Source organism: Palaemon carinicauda, chromosome 13, assembly GCF_036898095.1.
Source record: "Palaemon carinicauda isolate YSFRI2023 chromosome 13, ASM3689809v2, whole genome shotgun sequence".
NCBI lineage: Eukaryota > Metazoa > Arthropoda > Malacostraca > Decapoda > Palaemonidae > Palaemon > Palaemon carinicauda.
The window spans coordinates 22913732-22938731 of NC_090737.1; the positions used below are offsets into that span (position 1 = coordinate 22913732).

The 25000-nt window shown below is 41.2% G+C and overlaps 2 protein-coding genes across 4 annotated transcripts in view; one reads left to right on the forward strand and one right to left on the reverse strand.

The window, feature by feature from the left end:
* Positions 1 to 4937, forward strand: part of LOC137651904 (glutamate receptor-like) — a 15444-nt gene extending 10507 nt beyond the window's left edge. The window contains exons 7-11 of the mRNA XM_068385106.1: positions 1 to 111; positions 2222 to 2452; positions 3673 to 3851; positions 4249 to 4423; positions 4719 to 4937. The exon at positions 1 to 111 is cut by the window's left edge and continues 74 nt beyond it. Coding sequence (XP_068241207.1) covers positions 1 to 111; positions 2222 to 2452; positions 3673 to 3851; positions 4249 to 4423; positions 4719 to 4850 — 828 coding nt within the window. The 3' untranslated portion in view covers positions 4851 to 4937. The remainder of the gene's footprint in view (positions 112 to 2221; positions 2453 to 3672; positions 3852 to 4248; positions 4424 to 4718) is intronic.
* Positions 4938 to 11600: 6663 nt separating this feature from the next.
* Positions 11601 to 25000, reverse strand: part of Alg2 (alpha-1,3/1,6-mannosyltransferase Alg2) — a 17498-nt gene continuing 4098 nt past the window's right edge. For all 3 annotated transcript variants that reach the window (XM_068385435.1, XM_068385434.1, XM_068385436.1), the window contains exon 2: positions 11601 to 12913. In XM_068385435.1, the coding sequence (XP_068241536.1) occupies positions 11684 to 12904 (1221 nt within the window). In that variant the 5' untranslated portion in view covers positions 12905 to 12913 and the 3' untranslated portion in view covers positions 11601 to 11683. The remainder of the gene's footprint in view (positions 12914 to 25000) is intronic.

Below are 25000 nucleotides of genomic sequence, written 5' to 3' on the forward strand. Positions count from 1 at the left end.
ACCTGGATCTCAGAGGAATATGGACCCAGCATCTCTTCTTCTTTACTGTTTACCTGGGGAGTTCTGCTCTCCAGTCCTGCTTTAAATCTCCCCGTCACCCTCACCATCAGGGTAATGGATATCAAATCCACTGCATTCATGTGATTAATCTGAAAAGGGGGTTGTTGAAAGTGAAGAATAAATAAAGATCTAAACATTGCAGGAGTGGCAATTATATGTGAATATGAGAATGCTTGGTAACAGTAGGATGCAAGGATTTCTTGGAATAGTTTTTTTTAAATCTTGGAACAATAAAATTCATTCATTTCCCGTAAAAAAAAAAAAATTTCATGTAGGCCTACCTGACCAGCTCTGTAAGGGTCGAACTTGACTCATGGGGCTGGTTAATCTCCTCCTCTTAAGTCATGCACCGTAAGAAATATTTTGAATTTCTAATAACGTCAATTTCCTTCTACATGACGTAACTGACTTCATGTGGGTTTCTTTCTTTATTTTGTTTGTTTTGTCCTTCGTTCTGATTCCCTCACATCCCTCTAGTTAATTGCGCTTTTCGATCGCTCCTGTTTTCCAGGTTCTAAACGACATTTGAGATCCAAGCGATATCAATGATTACTAGTGTACGTGACCCGTCAAAAGGGATAGTAAATACATATATAGATACACACAGATTCAGCCCCTCCCACCCCCTTCCCCTTTTTCAATTACAACACGGCAGTTCGGCCATTTGTGAGAGATTGTGGTTTCCAATTGTACCTCTCAGGGTATCCCCTCTCACCAGTGTATGATAATTCCCTCTCCTCCTACCCGAGGGAAGGGGAGAGACACAGTAGCAATGCTACTGAGCGTGACCGGAAAGAAATAAATATATATATATATATATATATATATATATATATATATATATATATATATATATATATATATATATATATATATAGATAGATAGATAGATAGATAGATAGATAGATAGATTATAGGGAATATTTCTGAACTATTTTCTCAGAACTCAACTGAATTCACCTATATTTTTTTCTGTAATTTATAGCTAATTAGGCATCAACTACATTTTTAAATTCGTTCATTAATTCACTTCCTCTCCCACATAACGGAAAATATATTCTAATACATGTGATGTTCAGGCTGACATCAGTGACTTGTGCCACATTTTTTAATCATCATCTAAGAAAGATTATTCGTTCTGACATCTTACATGACTTCAAAATCATTTGCATGACTTTACTGTACTTTCGAACTGTTAGATTAATTGAATTCATTTAAAATGGACAAAGAATGTTCACACATTTGGATTGAGTTTCAAGACATCATTCTCTCATTAAGCCTTAACTTTACTTACATCATTTAAATACTTTTCCTAATTATCTTTCATTATGTCTAACTTGCGAAAATTCTCCTTCGTATCCTTTGATCTCTTGTCATGTGAATACTGTACAACATCTTTATATACATGAATCACTTCAATTTGAAAATGAATCCTTCAAAAGGGTCCTACGATAGGATAGAAAAAAAGGACTCAAGTCCCTCACCAAACCTCTTGATAATAATAATAATAATAATAATAATAATAATAATAATAATAATAATAATAATAATAATAATAATAATAATAATTTTAAGGTATTCGTTGTTCTTGAAATGGTTTATATTAATCATTCATTACTTCTCATGTAGTTTACCTACTTCCTTATTTCCTTTCCTCGCTGGGCTATTTTTCCCTGTTAGACCCCTTGAGCTTACAGCATTCTGTCTTTCCTACTATGGTTGTAGCTTGGCTAGTAGTAGTAGTAGTAGTAGTAGTAGTAGTAGTAGAATAATAATAATAATAACAACAACCCCCAGATTCTAAGAGGTTTGGTATAGGACTCAAATTCCTTAGTAAATATTGTAGTAATAATAATAATAATAATAATAATAATAATAATAATGATAAGGACCATAATTTTAAGGTTGTTACTGTTCTTATAATAGTTAATATCAATTATTCATAACTTCTCATGTAGTTTACCTACTTCATCATCTCGTTTCCTCACTGGGCTATTTTTCCCTGTTGGAGCCCTTGAGCTTATAGCATCCTGTCTTTCCTGCAAGGGTTGTGGCTTGCCTAGTAGTAGTAGTAGTAGTAGTAGTAGTAGTAACCATAAGATTCCAAGACATACAGTAATTGACCTTTAGCTTATGAGCATCCTCCTACATCCTGCTGCAGATGTTGGTCTTGTGGCTCGGGATCTTCTCCGTAATAGTGACCTCCGCCTACAGGTCCTCCCTGATCGCCCACCTCACCGTGAGGATCTTCCCTCCGCCCATCAACAGCTTCCAGGATTTGGTGGAGTCCGACGGGGTGTCGTGGGGTAGCGAACCCCTCTACGGTACAGAGGTCCTGTTCTTCAATTCCAGTCTGGATCCTGTGATCAGAGAATTTTATTCCAAGTTGGAGGTACGCTAGGTTCCACTCTCTCTCTCTCTCTCTCTCTCTCTCTCTCTCTCTCTCTCTCTCTCTCTCTCTCTCTCTCTCTCTCTCTCTCTCTCTCTATGTATATATATATATATATATATATATATATATATATATATATATATATATATATATATAATACTGTATATATATACATATATTTATATAGATATATAAATATATATAATACTGTATATATATACATATATTTATATAGATATATAAATATATATATATATATATATATATATATATATATATATATATATATATATATATATATGTGTGTGTGTGTGTGTGTGTGTGTTCTATATGGCAAGTTACAATGAATATATCTATCCATAAGAACCAACGTTACAAACAGGCAATCAAAATGCAGGAACAAATTCATCCAACAAGTGTTTCTTACCGTCAATAATTTACTTTGAACTGCAATAATTAACAAATACCTTTAAGACACGTCATAAATTCCCTAACCGTCTACCTAAACTAAATAGATATGAGAATTATCGTACGAATAGATGGCGGTTAAGAATTCATTATAAATTATATTTTGTCTGGTTTATCCCATGAATAATATAAACTTTGATAAATGCTTTTAGGGAGAAGCCATGTCATCCTGATGAAAGTTACCTTTGAGGAATTTCCATCAGGACGACATGGCTATCTCACCCAAATAAAATAGATTTTCCCATCTCAAAATCCGTTATTCGAACAATTAGTTCCAAATAATAGAGATTGATTATTTTTTATCATTCTTCATAATTTGAAAAGCCAATCTTAGTCGCTTGGGCTTACTAGCCTGAATTATCATTTCTATAGACACCTTTCATTTCTAGGGTGATAAATCTATCATTGTCTACCTTCTTTTATAATTTTGAATTGAATTCTAGATGACTTATCAATTGAAATAGTTCAATCTCTACTCCTTACTATAGCTGGAATTATTACATCTATTCTTTCTTCAATACAAGTAAAAAAAAAATACTGTATCATTACGTTTTTATTTTTCTCTGAGCCTGCCTAATCAAAAGTATCAATTTTATCCTCATTTCATTACTAAGATCAATAATGGCACCCATAATTTCTTCATTAAAAGTATAAAACTTTAATTCTATTTCCACTTTCTTTCACCAACTTATAACTTAGGCTGTATCTACTCCGATCCTCCTTACTATATCTGATCGAACCTTCCTCACCAGTTTGACAACCTTGATTACCACATGGACAAGGTCATGAAAGGTCGCCATGCGTTCTTCAACTCCCGGACCTACATGAGACACGTCATCGCATCCCAGTATACAAATAGCTTGGGGTTTACTCCTCTTCATTTCAGTCAGACACAGTATCCCACCAGCGCAGGAAGTGTCTGGGGAACTAGGTGGGTGACAAGCCTATCTATCTGATATTTCCTTGTCTGTCTTAGGGTTTGTTTATCCATTTGTTTACAGTATTTTACTGTCCACTTAAGTATCCACCAGTGCCGGCAGTCTCTAAAGTAGTACCATAGCCTCTGTACCATGGACTTCCACTGCCTTGGGTTTGAAATCTCTTGCGTGAGGCTACTCTCAGGCGCGCTATACTATCTGTTTCCTTTCCTCACTAGGCTATTTTCCCTGCTGGAGCCCTTGGGCTTATAGTATCATGCTTTTCCAACTAGGGTTGTAGATTAACTAATAATAATAATAATAATAATAATAATAATAATAATAATAATAATAATAATAATAATAATAATAATAATAATCCCTCTTGAAATCCTCCTCCTTCCACCACAGGAGAGGCGCTATTTTCACAGAAGCCCTGACAAGGATGCGAACTCGACTGGATGAAATGGGCCTATTCGACTACTGGATGAATGACGTTATCGCTACCAAAGCCAGACAGATCCGGAAAGAAATCAAGGAAAAGGAAGGACAGTTGAAGTTTGATGCTGCAGGCTTCAGTGGAGAGGTTCGTGGGCCAGGTTCCAACACTTGAGAATAGGGACAATAATAACAACTCTTAGAATGACAAATGATGATATCAAAACCACCAACACTAATGATAAAGATATATAATGACGATAATAAGATTATAATAAAGTACTATTATCATTGCTATATCATTAATATTACTATCAGTATGGTAAAAGCTGCAATAATTAATATGAGAACCATAAACTCCCCCAACATGGGAATAAGTGTCACTATGCCCAGATATTAATTTGAACATACTGTAGGCCTATATATATTTTCCTTCTCGGCAGGATACAAGAAGCGAGGAGATATTAAGCCTGAGTCATTTGCAAGGATGCTTCTACATCTTGTTCATCGGCTATATCATTGCCCTGTTCACACTAACATTAGAAAACTGCATTGGATATTTCAACAAAAACTAATGGATACTCTGCCTAATAGTGTCATTTATGTACTATGAAATGCAAACTGATCTTCTGAAATAGTGTATTGAATTCATAAAAGTATGGAGCCGCATACATATACACACTGCAAGCCTCCCCCCACACACTTATATATATATATATATATATATATATATATATATATATATATATATATATATATATATATATATATATATATATATATATATATATATATATATATTTGTGTGTGATGGCATAAGAACATTCATGACATATCAAATTTCTGTATCATAATCATTCATATTACTTTTGTGTTAATGCTAAATTACTTAAATAATATTTTGAGTTTGTTATTCGTTTCTGTGTTCTTAACCTTATTTTTCACAAATCATGAACTGTCAATTACAATAAAAGTAAAGTTATGCGAACTTTGCAAACAGTGCTATATTTCAGGATTAAAAATACAAAAATAATTTCTACAATATTATACTTTATGAATTTTTTTTTCAAGTACAATCAGCAGAATAAATAGCTGTTTAATCTTACCTTAAAAGGTTTTATTGCAATACAGTAGACATTTCTGCTCAAAATGCTTTTGCAATTCATTTCATGAATACTTTTTTTTTCATTTGTGCACTTGGAAAGAGAAATGTTGCCACATTTTGCTTCGCATAAGATACTTAACTGCAAATATATGAGAAGTTTTGATGATTCACTGTGTTTTTATGACTGGTTAGTTGTTAATTCTATACAAAAAGATATCAATCTAATAACCTTACACAAATTATTATCATTATTACTTGCTAAGCTACAACCCTAGTTGGAAAAGCAGGATGCTATAAGCCCAGGGCTCCAACTGGGAAAAAAGCCCAGTGAGGAAAGGAAACAAGGGAAAATAAAATATTTTAAGAACAGTAACATTAAAATAAATATTTCCTGCATAAATTATACAAACTTTAACTAAATGAGAGGAAGAGAAATAGGATAGAATAGTGTGCCCGAGTATACCCTCAATCACAAGGACTCTAATCCATTATCCAAGACAGTGGAAGACCATGGTACAGAGGCTATGGCCCTACCCAAGACTTAGAGAACAATGGTTTGATTTTGGAGTCTTCTTCACCTGTCAGTGTTAAATTTTCCTGAAGTATTCAAGTATTCCAAAAACAATGATAAGTGTGAAACATGTAAAACATGTATAAGGGTAAGGGAGATGTGCATGAGTGTTGTAATTCAAGAGGTATTAGTTTGTTGAATGAAGTTGGAAAAGTGTATGGTAGAGTACTGATTAATAGGATTAAGGATAAAACAGAGAATGCAATCTTAGAAGTACAGGGTGGTTTTAGAAGAGGCAGGGGTTGTATGAATCAGATTTTTACCGTTTTGCGAGAAATATTTAGCAAAAGGTAAGGTGTATGTTGCGTTTATGGATCTGGAGAAAGCGTATGATAGAATTGATTGGGAAGCAATGTGGAATGTGATGAGGTTATATGGAGTTGGTGGAAGGTTGTTGCAAGCAGTGAAAAGTTTCTACAAAGGTAGTAAAGCATGTGTTAGAATAGGAAATGAAGTGAGTGATTGGTTTCCGGTGAGAGTGGGGCTGAGACAGGAATGTGTGATGTCACCGTGGTTGTTCAAATTGTATGTTGATGGAGTGGTGAAAGAGGTGAATGCTCGAGTGCTTGGACGAGGATTAAAACTGGTAGACGAGAATGACCATGAATGGGAGGTAAATCAGTTTTTGTTTGCGGATGATACTGTACTGGTTGCAGACACAGAAGAGAAGCTTGACCGACTAGTGACAGAATTTGGAAGGGTGTGTGAGAGAAGGAAGTTGAGAGTTAATGTGGGTAAGAGTAAGGTTATGAGATGTACGAGAAGGGAAGGTGGTGCAAGGTTGAATGTCATGTTGAATGGAGAGTTACTTGAGGAGGTGGATCAGTTTAAGTACTTGGGGTCTGTTGTTGCAGCAAATGGTGGAGTGGAAGCAGATGTACGTCAGCGAGTGAATGAAGGTTGCAAAGTGTTGGGGGCAGTTAAGGGAGTAGTAAAAAATAGAGGGTTGGGCATGAATGTAAAGAGAGTTCTATATGAGAAAGTGATTGTACCAACTGTGATGTATGGATCGGAGTTGTGGGGAATGAAAGTGATGGAGAGACAGAAATTGAATGTGTTTGAGATGAAGTGTCTAAGGAGTATGGCTGATGTATCTCGAGTAGATAGGGTTAGGAACGAAGTGGTGAGGGTGAGAACGGGTGTAAGAAATGAGTTGGCAGCTAGAGTGGATATGAATGTGTTGAGGTGGTTTGGCCATGTTGAGAGAATGGAAAATGGCTGTCTGCTAAATAAGGTGATGAATGCAAGAGCTGATGGGAGAAGTACAAGAGGAAGGCCAAGGTTTGGGTGGATGGATGGTGTGAAGAAAGCTCTGGGTGATAGGAGGATAGATGTGAGAGAGGCAAGAGAGCGTGCTAGAAATAGGAATGAATGGCGTGCGATTGTGACGCAGTTCCGGTAGGCCCTGCTGCTTCCTCCGGTGCCTTAGATGACCGCGGAGGTAGCAGCAGTAGGGGATTCAGCATTATGAAGCTTCATCTGTGGTGGATAACGGGGGAGGGTGGGCTGTGGCACCCTAGCAGTACCAGCTGAACTCGGTTGAGTCCCTTGTCAGGCTGGGAGGAACGTAAAGAGTAGAGGTCCCCTTTTTGTTTTGTTTCATTTGTTGATGTCGGCTACCCCCCAAAATTGGGGGAAGTGCCTTGGTATATGTAAGTATGTATAAGTTTTTTTTACGAACAATTTAAATTTATTGAAGACAATTGTCAACTAATGTAGAGAAAGAAGAGGAGTTACTAAATTGTTGATGAGAAATAAATTGCCTTACCTTGTGTAAGACACAGGCTCTTGCGTTGGCAGCCCGTAATGCTAGATTTAGCAGTTTGCTTTAAAACTTATATTGAATTAGTAGAAGTGTAATACTGGGGTAATATTATGTACCGGGTAATGATAATTCACGAGAAATAAAATAGAAAATATTTAAAACCTTCTCTGCTAACAAAATCAAAATGAATTCCAGGTACTGAAATAAATTCAATAATAAAAGCCTTTCATGGGTACGAAAAATAAAAATTTCTAGATATTATCACCTATAATTACTCATATTATAAACATTTTAACTTAAAGACATCTCAAGATAATACTCGTCAGCCTAAAAGAAATACTAACAGATAGCTCTACAATGACTCGACTCATCTTAAATGGTCTTAAATTATATTGACATTAAACTGCAACTCTTGTTTTGCAAACTTACGAAAAAATTATTCTTAATGTGATAACAAAGAGAAAAACTTCTTGAAGTAACTGATAAGCATGAGCAGATTAATGATTGCCTTAGAGAATGTAATCATGGTATACAAGGCAGTTAATCGAAGGGCAGTCATAGCCAATGTACAAAACATATGCAACTTCCCTGCATTTACATGACTGTTAATCATATCATGTGGCAAAATTCATAGATTATAGGTTGCCCAAGGCAGCCACCTGTTGGGATAGTACCACTAGAGAATTATTGGGTCCTTTAACAGGCCAGATAGTACACTAGATACCTCTTTGATTACTTTTTCTTTGCATACATATATCGAATATTTTGGCCTATTCTTTACACATACTGCCCTTCCCTCATACTTCTGACATCATTAATATAACCAAAAAAAATTTCTCTCAGTGGGTTAACTACTTTACTGTAATTGTTCAGGTGCTATTTTCTACTTAGTAAGGAGAGAAGAGGCTCTTTAGCTATGGTAAGCTGTTTCTAGGACACTTCAAAATGGAACCATTGTTCCCTGGCCTTGGATAGTGCCATAGCCTCTGTAGCATGAATTTCCAGTGTCTTGGGTTAGAGTTCTCTTGCTTGAGAGTACACTCATATGCACTGTTCTATCCATTTCCTTATTGCCTTTTTTCACTGGGATATTTTCCTAGTTGGAGCCCTTAGGCTTATATCATCCTTCTTTTCCAACCACGGTTGTAGCTTAATTAGTAATGATAATAAATGATGATAATGTGATTGTCAAAAGAAACGCCATCTTTGAAAGGACAAATTTTCATGATTTAATTCTTCCTTGATAAAGTTCATATTTTACTCACAAAATTCAAGAGCGACTTACCCTTCTATCAACCGTTGGATGTCCTTTCTTAAAAAATTTGAATTGATCCCATGAAATGGAATAAGTAGGAATATTATTATTACTAGAAGGCTGCTATAAACCTAAGGGCTCCAACAGGAATAATAACCCAGTGAGGAAAGTAAATAAGGAAACAGATAGAACAATATGCCTGAGTGTAACCTTATACATGAAAACTAACCCAAGACCATTGTGCAGAGGCTATGGTACTACCCAAGAATAGAGAGCAATTACTTGATTTTAACTCTGTATACCAATCACCAGCAGAACTATACACTTTCGACTCTCTTAGATGATGTACAGTATATCCAACTTGGTTGATGACTCTTTACCTTTCATGCATTTCATTTGAATTAAATCTTAAAACTTCAATCCAAATTTTCCTCTTGCAAAAAGAGGACATTGATAAATACACCCAAGAGGGCATTCAGTACTGTAGTGAGTAGAATACTGTATGTAATCTACAATCTATATCGGAAGGAATAAAGCTAATATTAAAGTTACCCAAGGAACCTATATCATAGCCATTAATCTTGGCTGCACCTGAGGAAGATTTTTCATGTATGACTTTTCAGATTCAGAAAATTCTTTAAAAATGACCCTTGATGTTTACAAAAAAGATAGCGATTGTGCACATAATAGGGATCATATTTGACCACCAAACAAATACATGGAAGGATGACTGTTCTCCAAATCAACAAATTTGTCAATCATTGAGTGGCCCTCCAGTTTGAGAGAATACCTGATGAGGACCACAGATCGACTAAAACCAGATGGGACAACATTGCTAATGACGAATAAGGGAACCACCATCCCTTGCAAGAAGAGATGAAAAATAGATAAACCAAAGACCTTCTATTCTAAGATTCTCTCCCAGTACGCTTTTACATAAAATAATCAGAAATTTGTCATAAAATCCTTGCCCTTGGGATCAGGGATATTGATGGATTTGATTTAAATGGCACTCAGAAAAAATTTATCAATGTTTATTAATTAGTTTTAGACAATTTCAGCATTACAAAAGCAAAAATTAGTAAGGTTATTCCCTTTCTTATGCAAATAGATGATCCTGTTTTGGTCCATTGGTTAAATAAGTATGACATTGATGGTTATTCTATTTAATTCTTGAGGATCTGATGGCTGTGAGAGATTTAAGAAACTCAATAAAAAATGGTAAAGAAATGAAGGAATAGTACAGATGGACCTCTTAGGAAATAGTTTTCATGGAAGGAACAACCTTTAAAACATTAAAATGTTCAAATTAGAAAATTCTCATGTATCCAAAGGGTATTTTATCGACTATTCAGCCATGAAAAAATAATCCTTTGTCGATAAAAATTATTTCATTTCAAGGGTACTGCTGTATCTGAAATATGAATACTTTGGTAAATTAAGAAAAAATCATTAAAAATACTTGAATAAAGGCATACTACCATATTGCTATTCAAAGATGATCTCGCTATCATTATTATTATTGCCAATATCAAACCTACATACCTGAATGAAAAAGCAGACTACTACAAGCCAAAGGGATCCAACAGAAAAAGTAGCTCGGTAAGAAAAGGAAATGTGACAATAGCAAAAAAACTTCAAAATATGGAAGTAATGAATAAAAGATATCAAATATTCAAAATCAGTAACATTAAAATGTTATACTGTATATAAACATGAAAATAAGACCTATAACAATCTGTTCAACATAAAAACATTTGCTCCAAATTTGAACTACTGAAGTTCCACCAATTCAATTCACTGCCAGATTAGGAAAATCATTCCAAAATCTAGTTACAGCTTGAATAAAACTAATAGAATACTGCACAGCAGCATTGAGCCTTATGATGGAGAAGGCACGAATGTTAGAGTTAACTTCATATCTAGTACTATACTACATACAGGATGGTGCAGTCTGGGAAGATCTAAATGCAAAGGATGGTCAGAATTATGAAAAATCTTAAGCAGCATACATAAAGAACTAACTGAATGATGGTGCCAGAGATTGATATCCAAATCACGAACAGGGAATTTGATAGACGGCAAATTTCTATCCAACAAATTAAGATGCGAGTCAGCAGCTGAAGACCAGACAGGAGAGCAATACTCTAAACAGGGTACAGTACTGTAGAATGAAACGTAGATTAATCACCAAAAATCTTTAGACTCCCAATAACTGTGTTTCTCAAAAGAAAATTTCCAATTAGGAATCACATCTAAAATATTAAAGTTGTATATAGTTAAAGAAACACTATCAATGCAAAGATTTGGATGTTGAGGAACCACAATTCTTTACCTACAGTATTTACAATCATACTTTGGGTTTTGTTAGGGTTCGACTTCATGCCACAATTTACACCAAGCACTAATTTCAATTATATTGCTATTAAGAGATTCAGCAACCCCAGGTCTACATTCAGGTGATGGTTGATGCAAAGAGAGAAGCATCATCTGCATATGTTCCAAGCTTGTTTTCCAAGACAAACCAGTGGAGTTTGTCCGAGTGCTTAAAAAGAAACGTATAAAATAAAAATACAGTATATCATATCATATAATTTCAAGGAAAGTAAAAAATAAAACAAATTTAAAATTAAATGGAATGTTAGTCTTTTACCTTTAATATAAAATCCATATTTTCATATATTGTAAGTCTTGAAATAACCAAATACAACATTAACTTTGCTTCCTTTCATCAATTAACCCCTGCACTATATAATCCAAATGTTCTGAAAACTTTACAAACGAGAAATGACTAACTACCCGGTCATGTCCAGCTTTACCCATTGCTTCTTTTCTGCCACTTTCCTTCACTAATGTTAACATAGCTTCAGCAAAACTCTCAGGGGTCTGACTACACAAGAATCCAGTCTCTCCATTTACAATAGTTTCTTTAGGGCCGCCACTTTCAACTGCAATTACCGGAGTCCCTACATACATAGATTCAATAGGCACGATCCCAAAATGTTCCTTGTCTGGTGTGTAAATCAAACATCTTGCAGATTTCAATAATGCTATCTTCTCTTTATCTGATGGGGATTTTAAGAAAGTTACATAGTTTGATATCCCTAACATTTTGGTCATAGATAATAATTCTCTATAATGCTCTATATTCTCCTGAACACGATCATCATATCCACCAGCCATAATCAGATGAATATTATTTCTCTCAGGTTCATCAATCCTGTCAAATAATACTTTTAATGATTCCAATGCCAATCCTAGATTCTTTTTGCGCTCATATCTATTCAAGGAGAGAAATAAACACTCTCCTGGAGGCTCAATGTTCACATCCTTGCAAGTGAGGTCAGAAAACTTATCAAAATTCTGAAAATCCAATGAAGGGTACAAAACTGATGGGGAGACTTTGATTGATCTGAAAGTTTCAAGATAGACACCTGCGGTAAAATGACTATTAACAAGTACGCAATCAGCACTGCTGGTAGTTCTTTCTTCCAGACTGTCCAAAATGTATCTATATATTTTTTTCAGTAGAGATTTCCTTTGGGTTAAGAGTTGATCGGGGAAATGGCAATAAAATATGACCTTTGAGTGTTTCAATCTTAAAAAGGGAATGCAGGCAGAGATTTGATCGACAAAAACAACATCATATGACACACCACTTAACAGTACTAGATAAAGTGCAACATACACCATACGGACATATGCCCAAAGTGCTGCAAATTTCCCAAATATTGATCGTGGAAGCCAGTCACCAACACAAGTCACTTTTAGCTGACCATCACAAGTTTCTGGGAAGCAATGACTTGAATCATGATGAGCCGTGAAAAATTGAACTTCGTGTCCTTTCCGTTTCAGAGCCAAAGCTGCATCTACAACCAATCGCTCAGCACCTCCAATACCCAAGTCAGGGTGAAGAAAAACGACGCGAACCATCACTTCTCACTGGAACCAAAACAAACTTTTATAATTGTAGCAACATACAACAAACAATGTCATAAATTCAGTTAACTAAATGCACCACAAATAGTTCTTTGATTCAAACTTGTATACCAGATATTGTACTAAGATGCTAATCAAGAATGCAATGTACTGTAATCACAATACTTGGAAACGTTGCTTTAGAACAGCATACAACTTCATAAGGTTTACTGTAATAAATGAAGCAAAGATTAATGCTTATTAAAGATCAAATTATTTCAACATGACAAATTCGTGAGTAATATGTTATTTTCATTAGTAAAATAAAGTTTTGAATATACTTACCCGATAATCATGTAGCTGTCAACTCCGTTGCCCGACAGAATTCTACGGGAGGGATACGCCAGCTATCACTATACTAGAAGGGGGTGTACTCACAAGCGCCACCTGTGGCCAGGTACTACAGTACTTGTTGTTGACGCCACCTCACTTTTTCCTCGGTCCACTGGTTCTCTATGGGGAGGAAGGGTGGGTCAATTAAATCATGATTATCGGGTAAGTATATTCAAAAATTTATTTTACTAATGAAAATAACATTTTTCAATATTAAACTTACCCGATAATCATGTAGCTGATTCACACCCAGGGGGGTGGGTGAAAAACCAGTGTACAAGACTAAAGGATAGCTAAGTATCCCGTATTTCATATAATCAGTTATCCACAATAACAATGAAATAATAAGTACCTGGTAAGGAAGTCGACTTGAACCGTTACTCTGCCTTTAATAAGATCGTCTTCCTTACTGAGCGCAGCGTTCCTCTTGGAAGGCTGAATCAACTCAAAGGTGCTAAAGTATACAGGGCTGCAACCCATACTAAAGGACCTCATCACAACCTTTAACCTCGGCGCTTCTCAAGAAAGAATTGACCACCCGCCAAATCAACAAGGATGTGGAAGGCTTCTTAGCCGACCGTACAACCCATAAAAAGTATTCAAGAGAAAGGTTAAAAGGTTATGGGATTATGGGAATGTAGTGGCTGAGCCCTCGCCTACTACTGCATTCGTTGCTACGAATGGTCCCAGGGTGTAGCAGTACTCGTAAAGAGACTGGACATCTTTGAGATAGAATGATGCGAACACTGACTTGCTTCTCCAATAGGTTGCATCCATAACACTCTGCAGAGAATGGCTCTGTTTGAAGGCCACTGAAGTAGCCACAGCTCCCACTTCATGTGTCCTTACCTTCAGCAAAGCAAGGTCTTCTTCCTTCAGATGAGAATGTGTTTCTCTAATCAGAAGCCTGAATAGTAAGAAACTGAGTTCTTAGAACTTGGAAAAGAAGGTTTCTTGATAGCACACTATAAGGCTTCTGATTGTCCTTGTAAAGGTTAAGACCTTTTTAGATAGTACCTAAGAGCTCTAACTGGGCAAAGTACTCTCTCCAGTTCATTCCCCACCAAGTTGGACAGGCTTGGGATCTCGAACGACTTAGGCCAAGGACGTGAAGGAAGCTTGTTTAGCAAAAACCGAGCTGCAAGGAACATGTAGCCGTTTCAGATGTGAAAACAATGATCCTGCTGAAGGCGTGGATCTCACTTACTCTTTTAGCTGTTGTCAAGCACACGAGGAAAAGAGTTTTTAATGTGAGGTCCTAAAAAGAGGCTGATTGGAGAGGTTCAAATCTTGATGACATAAGGAACCTTAGGACAACGTCTAGATTCCAGCCTGGAGTGGACAACCGACGTTCCTTTGAGGTCTCAAAAGACCTAGGGAGGTCCTGTAGATCTTTGTTGGTGGAAAGATCCAAGCCTCTGTGGCGGAAAACCGCTGCCAACATACTTCTGTAACCCTTGATCGTAGGAGCTGAAAGGGATCTTACTTTCCTTAGATATAACAGGAAGTCAGCAATCTGGGTTACAGTGGTACTGGTTGAGGAAACTGCATTGGTCTTGTACCAGCTACGGAAGACTTCCCCTTGAGACTGATAGATTCTGAGAGTGGATGTTCTCCTTGCTTTGGCAATCGCTCTGGCTGCCTCCTTCGAAAAACCCCTAGCTCTTGAGAGTCTTTCGAAAGTCTGAAGGCAGTCAGACGAAGAGCGTGGAGGTTCGGGTGTACCTTCTTTACGTGAGGTAGACGTAGAAGGTTCACTCCTAGAGGAAGAGTCCTGGGAATGTCGACCAGCCATTGCAGTACCTCTAAGAACCATTCTCTCGCGGGCCAGAGCGGAGCCAACCAACGTCAGCCGTGTCCCTTTGCGAGAGGAGAACTTCTGAAGTACCCTGTTGACAATCTTGAACGGCGGGAATGCATACAGGTCGAGATGGAACCAATCCAGCAGAAAAGCATCCACGTGAACTGCTGCTGAGTCTGGAATCGGAGAACAATACAATAGGAGTCTCTCGGTTATCGAGGTAGCGAACAGATCTATGGTTGGCTGACCCCACAGGGCCCAAAGTCTGCTGCAAACATTCTTGTGAAGGGTCCACTCTGTGGGGATGACCTGACCCTTCCGGCTGAGGTGATCTGCCATGACATTCATACCGCCCTGAATGAACCTCGTTACCAGCGTGAGCTTTCGATCTTTAGACCAGATGAGGAGGTCCCTTGCGATCTAGAACAACTTCACGAAAGAGTCCCTCCCTGCTTGAAGGTGTAAGCCAGGGCTGTGGCGTTGTCAGAGTCCACCTCCACCACTTTGTTAAGCTGGAGGGACTTGAAGTTTATCAAGGCCAGAAGAACCGCCAACAACTCCTGCAATTGATGTGAAGTGTCCTTTGCTCCTGATTCCAAGTTCTCGATCATTACTGTCCGTCCAAAGTCGCACCCCAGCCCGTGTCTGATGTGTCCGAGAGGAGACGGCGGTCGGGTTTCTGAACAGCCAAAGGTAGACTTCCTTGAGAAGAAAGCTGTTCTTACACCACGCGAGAGAAGACTTCCTCTCTTCGGAAACAGGAACTGAGACCGTCTCTAGCGTCATGTCCTTTATCCAGTGAGCAGCTAGATGATACTGAAGGGGGGGAGGTGGATTCTCCCTAACACGATGAACAGGGCCAGCGATGAAAGTGTCCCTGTTAGACTCATCCACTACCTGACTGAGCATCGGTTCCTTCTCAGCATGCTCTGGATGCATTCTAGTGCTTGGAAGATCCTTGGGGCCGACGGAAAAGCCCGAAAAGCTCGACTCTGAAGATCCATACCCAGGGAGACAATGGTCTGGGATGGGATGAGCTGAGACTCCTCAAAATTGACCAGGAGGCCCAGTTCCTTGGTCAGATCCATAGTCCATCTGAGAATCTCCAGACAGCGACGACTTGTGGGAGCTCTTAAAAGCCAGTCGTCTGACGGAGCCGGACACAAGATCATGGTACTGCTGCACAGTCTGTGAACTGTCAACCATGGGGAAGCGAGGAAGTACAGTGACAACCCGAAGCTGTCTAGACTGTCTGGGTCGTACAGACAACTCCTATCGGGTTGCTGAGGTTGCCGCACTGCGTCACAACAAGTCACTTCTGCTGGTTGTTGAACGTCTTCCCAGTGACACACTGACTCCGTAAACAAAAAATCCTTTAACAAGGACTAAGCTTGGACTGCATGTCTTGCAACACAGCTCAAGGTCTATGGGAGCAGGTGTGGTAACAGACGGGGTTAGTGACTGAAGTGGAACCATTACCTTCCCTGGAAGCATGTTATGCTTAAATAAAAGTCCAAAGGAGGCTACGCAGCTAAAGGCTCCTCTCCAAATGACAGAGTCCTCAAGGGAATATCAGAAGGAGGGAGAAAAGCACTTTCTCATCTACAGGGACCATATCCAAGAAAAGTTAAGTTCTCTCAGTGAGGGTTTCAATGGTGCAAAAGCAGCAGACTAGAAGGCAACATTATGAAACTGCTTGACAGTCTAGTGAGTTGGCAACAACCAAAGATGTATGACTGAGAAGCATGCGGTAAGGTATGCAGAGCATGTTGTATGCAGAGCATGCTGTATGCAGAGCATGCTGTATGTAGAGCATGTTGTATGCAGAGCATGCTGTATGCAGAGCATGTTGTATGCAGAGCATGCTGAATGCAGAGCATGCTGTATGCAGAGCATGTTGTATGCAGAGCATGCTGTATGTAGAGCATGTTGAATGCAGAGCATGCTGAATGCAGAGCATGCTGTATGCAGAGCATGTTGTATGCAGAGCATGCTGTATGCAGAGCATGCTGTATGCAGAGCATGCTGTATGTAGAGCATGCTGTAAGGTAAGCAGAGCGTGTTGCATGGCGTTAAACATTTCTCAGAAATTCCATGACCAGTGCTAGAGTGCTTCATGCATGCTTGCATGGGGTTTTAATATCAACATAATATTTACCTTACATTCATAACTCATGATTCATTTTTGTTTTGAAGATATTTTTGCCATATTCTGCGATATTGTTAAAAATATATTGCAAGGAATACATATATATTTTTATATAAGTAAGACAAATAACCTCCATTATCATAATGTTTGTGTAGGCATACTGCAAGTTATGAAAGTAATGAGGTGTTATTATTGTCATTTGTTATTTCTCAAGTTGAGGAGAAAGTAGCAGATGCATGCGTTGAGGTGGCTGACTCATAGCATGAGGTTGCTGCCTCAACAGTTGCGCTTGCTGTAAGGTTGATGGATGCGCAGTAGCAGGTTCCTGAGGAACGAGTTGATGTTCCTGAGGTGTGAGCTGCGAGCGTTCAGGAAGTGGTTGCGCAGAACGCAGTAATTGTCTCGCGAGTTGAGGTTCCTGAGGCGCAAGGCTAAGGTGTTGAGGTTCTCGCCTTGAGGAGGGTTGAGGTCGCTGCAGCGAGAGCTGAGGAGCCTGCCTCATGGATGGGAGAGGTTGTTGTACCTCAAGAGAGTGTTGCCTCACTGTTGGAACCGCAAGTGGAAGCGGAGGAAGTAAGGTAAAAGCTTCCTGTTCCCATTGCTGAGGTTGCCTTAAGGAAGGCGGAGGTAGCTGCACACCGCTGGAAACTGGCAACTCAGTACGTGGTAAGGTATCCTGAGGAGCCTCAACATCGTACGCCTGGCAGACAGGACTGCGGTCAGGCGGAGCGATCGCAGGAGAAGGTGTAACCTTCTCCGCCTGACACTCACGCATCAGGACCGCAAGTTGTGACTGCATGGACTGCAGTAGAGTCAACTTGGGGTCGGCAGACACTAAGGTCTGCTGAGGCGAAGCCTTAACAGAAGAGATCTGTTGCGGCAGCACCTTACTCCTTTTAGGAGGTGTGCAGTCACCTGATGACTGAGGAGAGTCAGAGCTAACCCAATGACTGCATCCGGGTTGTTGAACTCTAACTTCGTACGTCTGGCATAGGTCTGGACTTTACGTTTAAGAGGTCTTGAGACCTGTGACCAGCGTTTTCTCCCCGAAATTTCTTCTGCAGACGAGCAAATTAAGGGCTCAATCGTCTGCGGGTGGGAGTGACGGTCTCTGAAAGACACGCCCGCAACCACCGAGGATACTTCTGTGCGCCGATCAAGGCCTGCCAAACCCTTTTGCCCTTCGACATTGCTTCTCCCCTGGGCTTGGGAGCTTGCAAGAGGTCCCGGACTGGGAGGACGACTGGCACGCACAGAAGTACCCTCACGCACAACACTGACACACTTTGCGCTAATCACTTATCACTTTTGATTTTCTGTTTGCACTTATTTCACTGAACTCGAAACTTTAAGTGGTTTGTACCTGAAACACGCAATTCTATCCTTTCTCAAAAGTTAGTAATTGTGAAAACAGAATTACAATGTAACAGAAAAATCTAATGAAAGATAAATAATTCAGTGGCTGGAAAGAGACTAAACACTAGATCAAATAAACTACGTTTAAAATCTCTCACCGCATAAAGCTTGAGAACAAGAAAAAACTCTAGAAACGTTTACCTTCTTCCCCTAAAGAGACTAGGGAGAAGAGTAAAAACGATAACAACGTTACTCGCTTGAACGAAACGTTTATCCTCCTCTTTCTCCCTCCGTCTCTATCTCTCTCTCTCTCTCTCTCTCTCTCTCTCTCTCTCTCTCTCTCTCTCTCTCTCTTTCTCCCTCTCTCTCTCTCTCTCTCTCTCTCTCTCTCTCTCTCTTGACTTAGAACCTGAGAGAAGAGCCCAATCATATATATCGTTAAAACATATTATTGTTAAAGGAAAAAACTGAAATATTCCCAATTTATTAGAATTAAAACCATTAAGTTAAGAAAGAATGACCAAAACGCTAGACACGGTTACTCTTACTGCAACGTGACACCGTGAAAATTCTCTCTCTCTATCGTGACGATAGAGCGCAAGTTGAACGTTCTGAACGTCAACAACTGCAGAGACAAAACAAAACGTTAGTTCAACTTTGAAAACAGTACGAGACTATCAAAGAAATTCTTTCAAAAACATTAAAATAGCAAAATATGTTAACAGGTAAAACCGAAATGACGGGCTCAATGTTAATTAACTTCGGTACCAAGAAAAGACCGCCTACTATTAGGAAAGGTCGAATATAAACAAATATAAAAATTAATTTTAATAAGTTTATAATAAAAGGAAGTTAATCGAAGAGGCCTATAAAAGGCGGAGAGATATAAAATAAATCTATAACTTTTGATAAGCAAAATTAAGAAAGAGAGTCTATACTCTCTTAGACACCAACACTTCCGTCTAAGGGAAGGGTCGGCCATTTAAAGGTGAAAGAGAGTTCATACTCTCTTCGTCACCATAATTAAATTAATTCCAAAAGCTAACTAAGCTAATATAGAAGTTTCTAGTATAGCGAATAGCTGCAAATTTTAGAGAAATACTTCACCAAACCGTGAACAATACTCCAAAATCATAAGCGTATCCAAGAACGTCTTGCCGGAAGCACGACAGAGGAAAAAGTGAGGTGGCGTCAACAACAAGTACTGTAGTACCTGGCCACAGGTGGCGCTTGTGAGTACACCCCCTTCTAGTATAGTGATAGCTGGCGTATCCCTCCCGTAGAATTCTGTCGGGCAACGGAGTTGACAGCTACATGATTATCGGGTAAGTTTAATATTGAAAATTGTATTTTAACTAACTATACAAAACCTTAGCTATTTAATATGGGTTATTACTTTCGGCGTAGCTGAAATGACGAGCCATTAGAATTTTAACGAGGGTTTACTACCCCCACCGCTAGTTAGCGGGGGGGTAGGGAGGGTAGCTTGCTACCCCCCCCCCCCACACACACACGTGCTTGAGCTCACTTTGCTTAGAGGTAGGACTTCAAGGGGATAGGGCTGGCGGGCAAGTTTGATTAAATAGCTAAGGTTTGTATAGTTAGGAAAAATACAAATTACCTACGAATTTGTCATTTGTTCTGCAACTGACATACAAACCACGCTATTTAATATGGGTGACTCACCCGTTAGGAAGGGTGGAAAGTCCCAGCCAGTACTGGCTTTTGGCCTTGCCCAGGGACTCAGTATCTGAGTGTGTCAGCACTCAACAATAAGGAGTACCAGCACCTCGCTAGAACCTTGCTACGCAAGGGCTGCGGCCTACGTAAGCTGTGTGTGAAGGTATGAAGTGTGACTCGTCCTAGAAAGTTGACCTGTAGTCCTTTAGATGGAAACTTTAGGCTAGGACTCTCCCAATACCTCCTCGTCAGGGTATGGGGACGTGACAGTATTAGCTTAATACTAGCAACACGAGGAAACATGGTTTACCTGCAGTGGTTCGAGGTCAGCTGTGCAGAGAACCCAGGATGCTGCTTTCCCCAAGAGAGGGGAGGATGAAGAAAAGAATAAGGGCCAGACATACCTTTTCATTCATGCAGACTAAGACCGGGTAACAATGCCCTCAACCTTCTACTACTTGTCCATTAAGGAGCCTGAGGTTTTAAACCAGCTGTTGTGAAGCCACCACAGGGCCGATAGAAAACGTATCGAGCCTCCTGTGGGTCACGTCTTGCAGGTAGTGGGCTGTGAAGGTCGTCTGACGCTTCCACACCCCAGCTTGTAGCAACTGCGTCACTAAAAAGTTTTTCTTGAAGGCCAGGGACGTAGCTACACCCCTGACGTCATGTGCTCTAGGGCGACGTGACGGAGGAGGGTCTGGATTCAGGGACAGATGGATCACCCTACGAATCAATGCCGAGATGGTATTCTTGGTAACCCTCCTCTTAGTCCTCCTAGTGCTCACAAACAATGCCTGCACCTGGGGACGAACTGCAGCCGTTCTTTTGAGATATAGCCTCAGACTCCTTACTGGACACAGTAGGAGATGGTCTGGGTCATCTTTTACAGAATGAAAACCTAAATCTGAAAGGAGTCGAACCGAGGGTCCGGCACTCCTGGATTCTGAGTCTTAGCAATAAACTCAAGGACGAATCTGAACGTTACCTCCCCCCATCCCCTTGAATGGCCGATCTCATAAGAGAGACCATGAAGTTCACTGACTCGCTTGGCCGAGGTCAAAGCTAGTAGGAACACCGTCTTCCAAGTTAGGTGGCGATCTGAAGCCTGGCGTAATGGTTCGTAGGGAGGTCTCTTAAGAGACCTGAGAACTCAAACCATGTTCCATGGAGGAGGTCTCACTTCCGACTGAGGGCAGGTAAGTTCATAACTTCGTATGAGTAGGGAAAGTTCCAGCGAGGAAGAAATGTCCACTCCTTTGAGCCTGAGGGCTAGACTTAAGGCTGAGCGATAGCCTTTCACCGCTGACTGAAAGGCGCATTTCTTCCCGCAAATACACGAAGAACTCCGCTATTGCTGGAATAGTGGCATCGAGTGGAGAGATACCCCTTCCACAACACCAACCACAGAAGACTCCCCACTTGCTACGGCTTTGTGGAAGATGTTGGTGTGTGGTTGTTTGAGTAGCTCGTGTCGTGGAGGGAGTTCTCTCGGAAGTTCCGTTAGGAGTTGCAGAAGGTCCGGAAACCATTCCGCGTGATGCCATAGCGGAGCTATAAGGGTCATCGAAAGATTGACCAATATTCTGGTCTTGTTGAGCACCCTCCTCATCAGACAGAACGGGGGAAAGGCCTATATGTCGATGTTGTCTCACCGTTGTTGGAAGGCATCTTGCCAGAGCGCCTTGGAATCGTACAGTGGAAGCTTGAAGTTCAGCGCTGTAGCGAACAGATCCACAGTCGGGGAGCCCCACAAAGTCAGGACTTTGTTGGCTACTAGATGATCCAAAGACCACTCGGTACTCACTATCTGAGACGCTCTGCTCAGACTGTCGGCGAGCACATTCCTCTTGCCTGGAATGAAGCAAGCATATAGTGGAATCGAGTGGGCTTCGGTCCATCTCAGTATCTCTACTGCGGGATGGGATAGCTGCTTTGAAAAGGTACCTTCTTGCTTGTTGATGTAAGCCACTACTGTGGTGTTATCGCTCATTACCACCACAGAGTGACCCGCCAGGTATTGTTGGAACTGTTGAAGGGCCAGGAATACGGCCTTCATTTCTAGCAGATTTATATGGAGGCACTTTTCTGATTCTGACCACAGGCCTGAGGTCCTCTGTTGCAGAACGTGGGCCCCCCACCCTTTCTTTGAGGCGTCCAAAAACAGCATCAAATCCGGGGAGAAGACGAGAAGATCCACTCCTCTTCTTAGGTTCTCGTCTGTCACCCACCAATGAAGGTCCGTCTGTTCCGCAGGACCCATAGGGATCATGACGTCCGGGGAATCGTAACCCTGATTCCACCGGGACTTGAGTCGCCATTGGAGAGATCTCATCCTGAGGCGACCGTTGGGAACTAGACGAGCCAAGGATGAGAGGTGACCGAGGAGACGTAACCACGATTGGGCTGGAAGTTCTTCTCGTCTGAGGAAAGGACTTGTGACCCTCCTCAGCCTTGCTATCCTGTCGTCTGATGGGAAGGCTTTGTGGAGATTGGTGTCTATGATCATGCCTAGATATACCAGTCTTTGAGTGGGAAGCAGAGAGGTCTTCTCGAGATTTACCATGATCCCCAGATATTGGCAAAGTCCCAGAAGTTTGTCTCGGTGTCAAAGAAGGGTTGACTCCCAGTCTGCTAGGATCAGCCAGTCGTCCAGATAACGGAGGAGACGGATGCCGATCCTGTGTGCCCACGACGATATTAGGGTGAACACTCTGGTGAAAACCTGTGGTGCTGTGGAGAGACCGAAACACAACACCTTGAACTGGTACACCTTGTTGTCTAGGCTGAATCTTAGGCTTCCTTGAAGACGGATGGACTGGGATCTGGAAGTACGCGTCCTTCAGGTCCAGTGTACACATGAAGTCTTGCGGTCTCACTGCATGCCTGACCGTGTCCGCGGTCTCCATGCTGAACGGAGTTTGCTTGACAAACCTGTTCAGAGCTGAGAGGTCGATAATTGGTCTCCAGCCTCCAGACGCCTTCTTTACAAGAAAGAGTTGACTGAAGAAGTCTGGGGACCTGTCGAAGACCTCTTGGAGAGCGCCCTTCTTTAATATGGTCTGGACTTCTGCCCGAAGAGCTTGCCCCCTTGCCGATCCCATGGCAAGGGAGTTCAACGACACTGGATTCGCTGTCAGGGGAGGTAGAGATGTTGTGAACGCGACGCGATATCCTTGACTGATTACGGAAATCGTCCAGGAATCGGCCCCGAGTTGCTGCAGCCTGTTCGCGCAACTTTGTAGGCAACCCCCCACTGGTGGACATGCAGGGGGACTGCCAATCCTAGCGTTTGCGGCCTCGGCCGCTCCCTCTATGATTCTTTCCTTCCCTGGAGGACTTTTTACCTTTCTTGTCCTTGACAGGAAAGGGCTTAGACACCGTCGTCTTCGCTGCAGTTGCCGGTTTCGTGGTCTTGGTAGGACGTGGTTGCTGGGGTGCTGGAGGTTTATAGGGCTTCGATGTTAGAGCCCTATGTAGGAGAGAGTCCTGGTTGGACTTCCTCCACCTCTCAGCCGCCTGCTCCACGTCCTTAGGCTCGAACAAGTTCTTCCCCATAACGGAAGAATGTCTGAGCCTACTCATCTCGGTGTTGGGGACCTTTTGATGGAATCTCTCAGACATCGCATCTCGACGTTTCAAGATGGTATTAGCCCACAAGTTCGAGACTTGGTGGGTTATAAACTCGATCGTACGAGTGCCTGAGAGTAAAAAGGTCTCCATGGCCTTCCTGGTACTTTCTTTGGACAAGACCTCTGAATGTAACAGGATGCCTAGGGACCCTAGCCAGAAGTCCAGCCACGAAATTGCCTGCATGGCACACTTCGCTATCTTCTCCTGGCTAAGGATCTCCGTCGCCGAGAACGAGACCTGCCAGTTAGAGAGTCTCTCTAGAGGGACACCCCTGGTAAGCTCTTCCAAAGAGTGGTGTAGAGGAAGCGCTAAAAAAGTCTCCTCAACGTTGTCAAAGTACTGTACCTCCTCTGTTGGACACGAGGAGGTGGGAGGAGTTTGTTACCGGCGCTGGATCGACTGGAGGAGGCAAGCTCGGAGAGCTGGGCTTCGACCTTGTCTCTGGCACTCTTAACCCCTTGAGACCAGGGCAAAACCGCACTGGCCTTTGAGGGTTTTTGAGTCCCAAAGACTCGGTCCAAGACCGTGTCTTTGTCCTCACGAGGGGGAATCTCTGGATCCGCAAACCCATTGAGATTCCTCATAAGGGTCAGAACCTGCCAGAACGCATGCTCTGACTCCTGCAGCTCTCCTCCTGAAGGGCTAGCAGCGAAGTCTCCTGTCCCCAAAGGCTCTTTTGGGGGGACTCGTGGACGTTCTCTGAGTGCTTGGCCGGCTCCGGTCTAAGCTTTGAAGATGACTTCGGCAAAGTCTTGGAGTCCTTCGACTCCCTCCTGGGAGGGATGCAGGAGTCCAACAACGACAGTGGGAGGCTCTTCTCCACCCCTACCCGAGAACACTTTCCAGCGCGAGGTGGGGTTTCCCTCATTGGTGCGATGGGGAAACGCCTCACCTCGCGTGACTCCCCTGAGGACAGTAAATCTTCGTCCGAAGGGGAGGGCGTGAAAGTCTGGGGGGATGAGGAGGCCTTCCTCAAGGACTTGAGTCAGCTTCGCCCTCGGAGAAGTTACCACGTTCGACACTCCTCTCTTCCTCTTTAGGGGAGTAGAAGCTGCCAATGATTTGTGGCCCCGCTCAGAGAGAACAGGCTTAAAAGCATGCA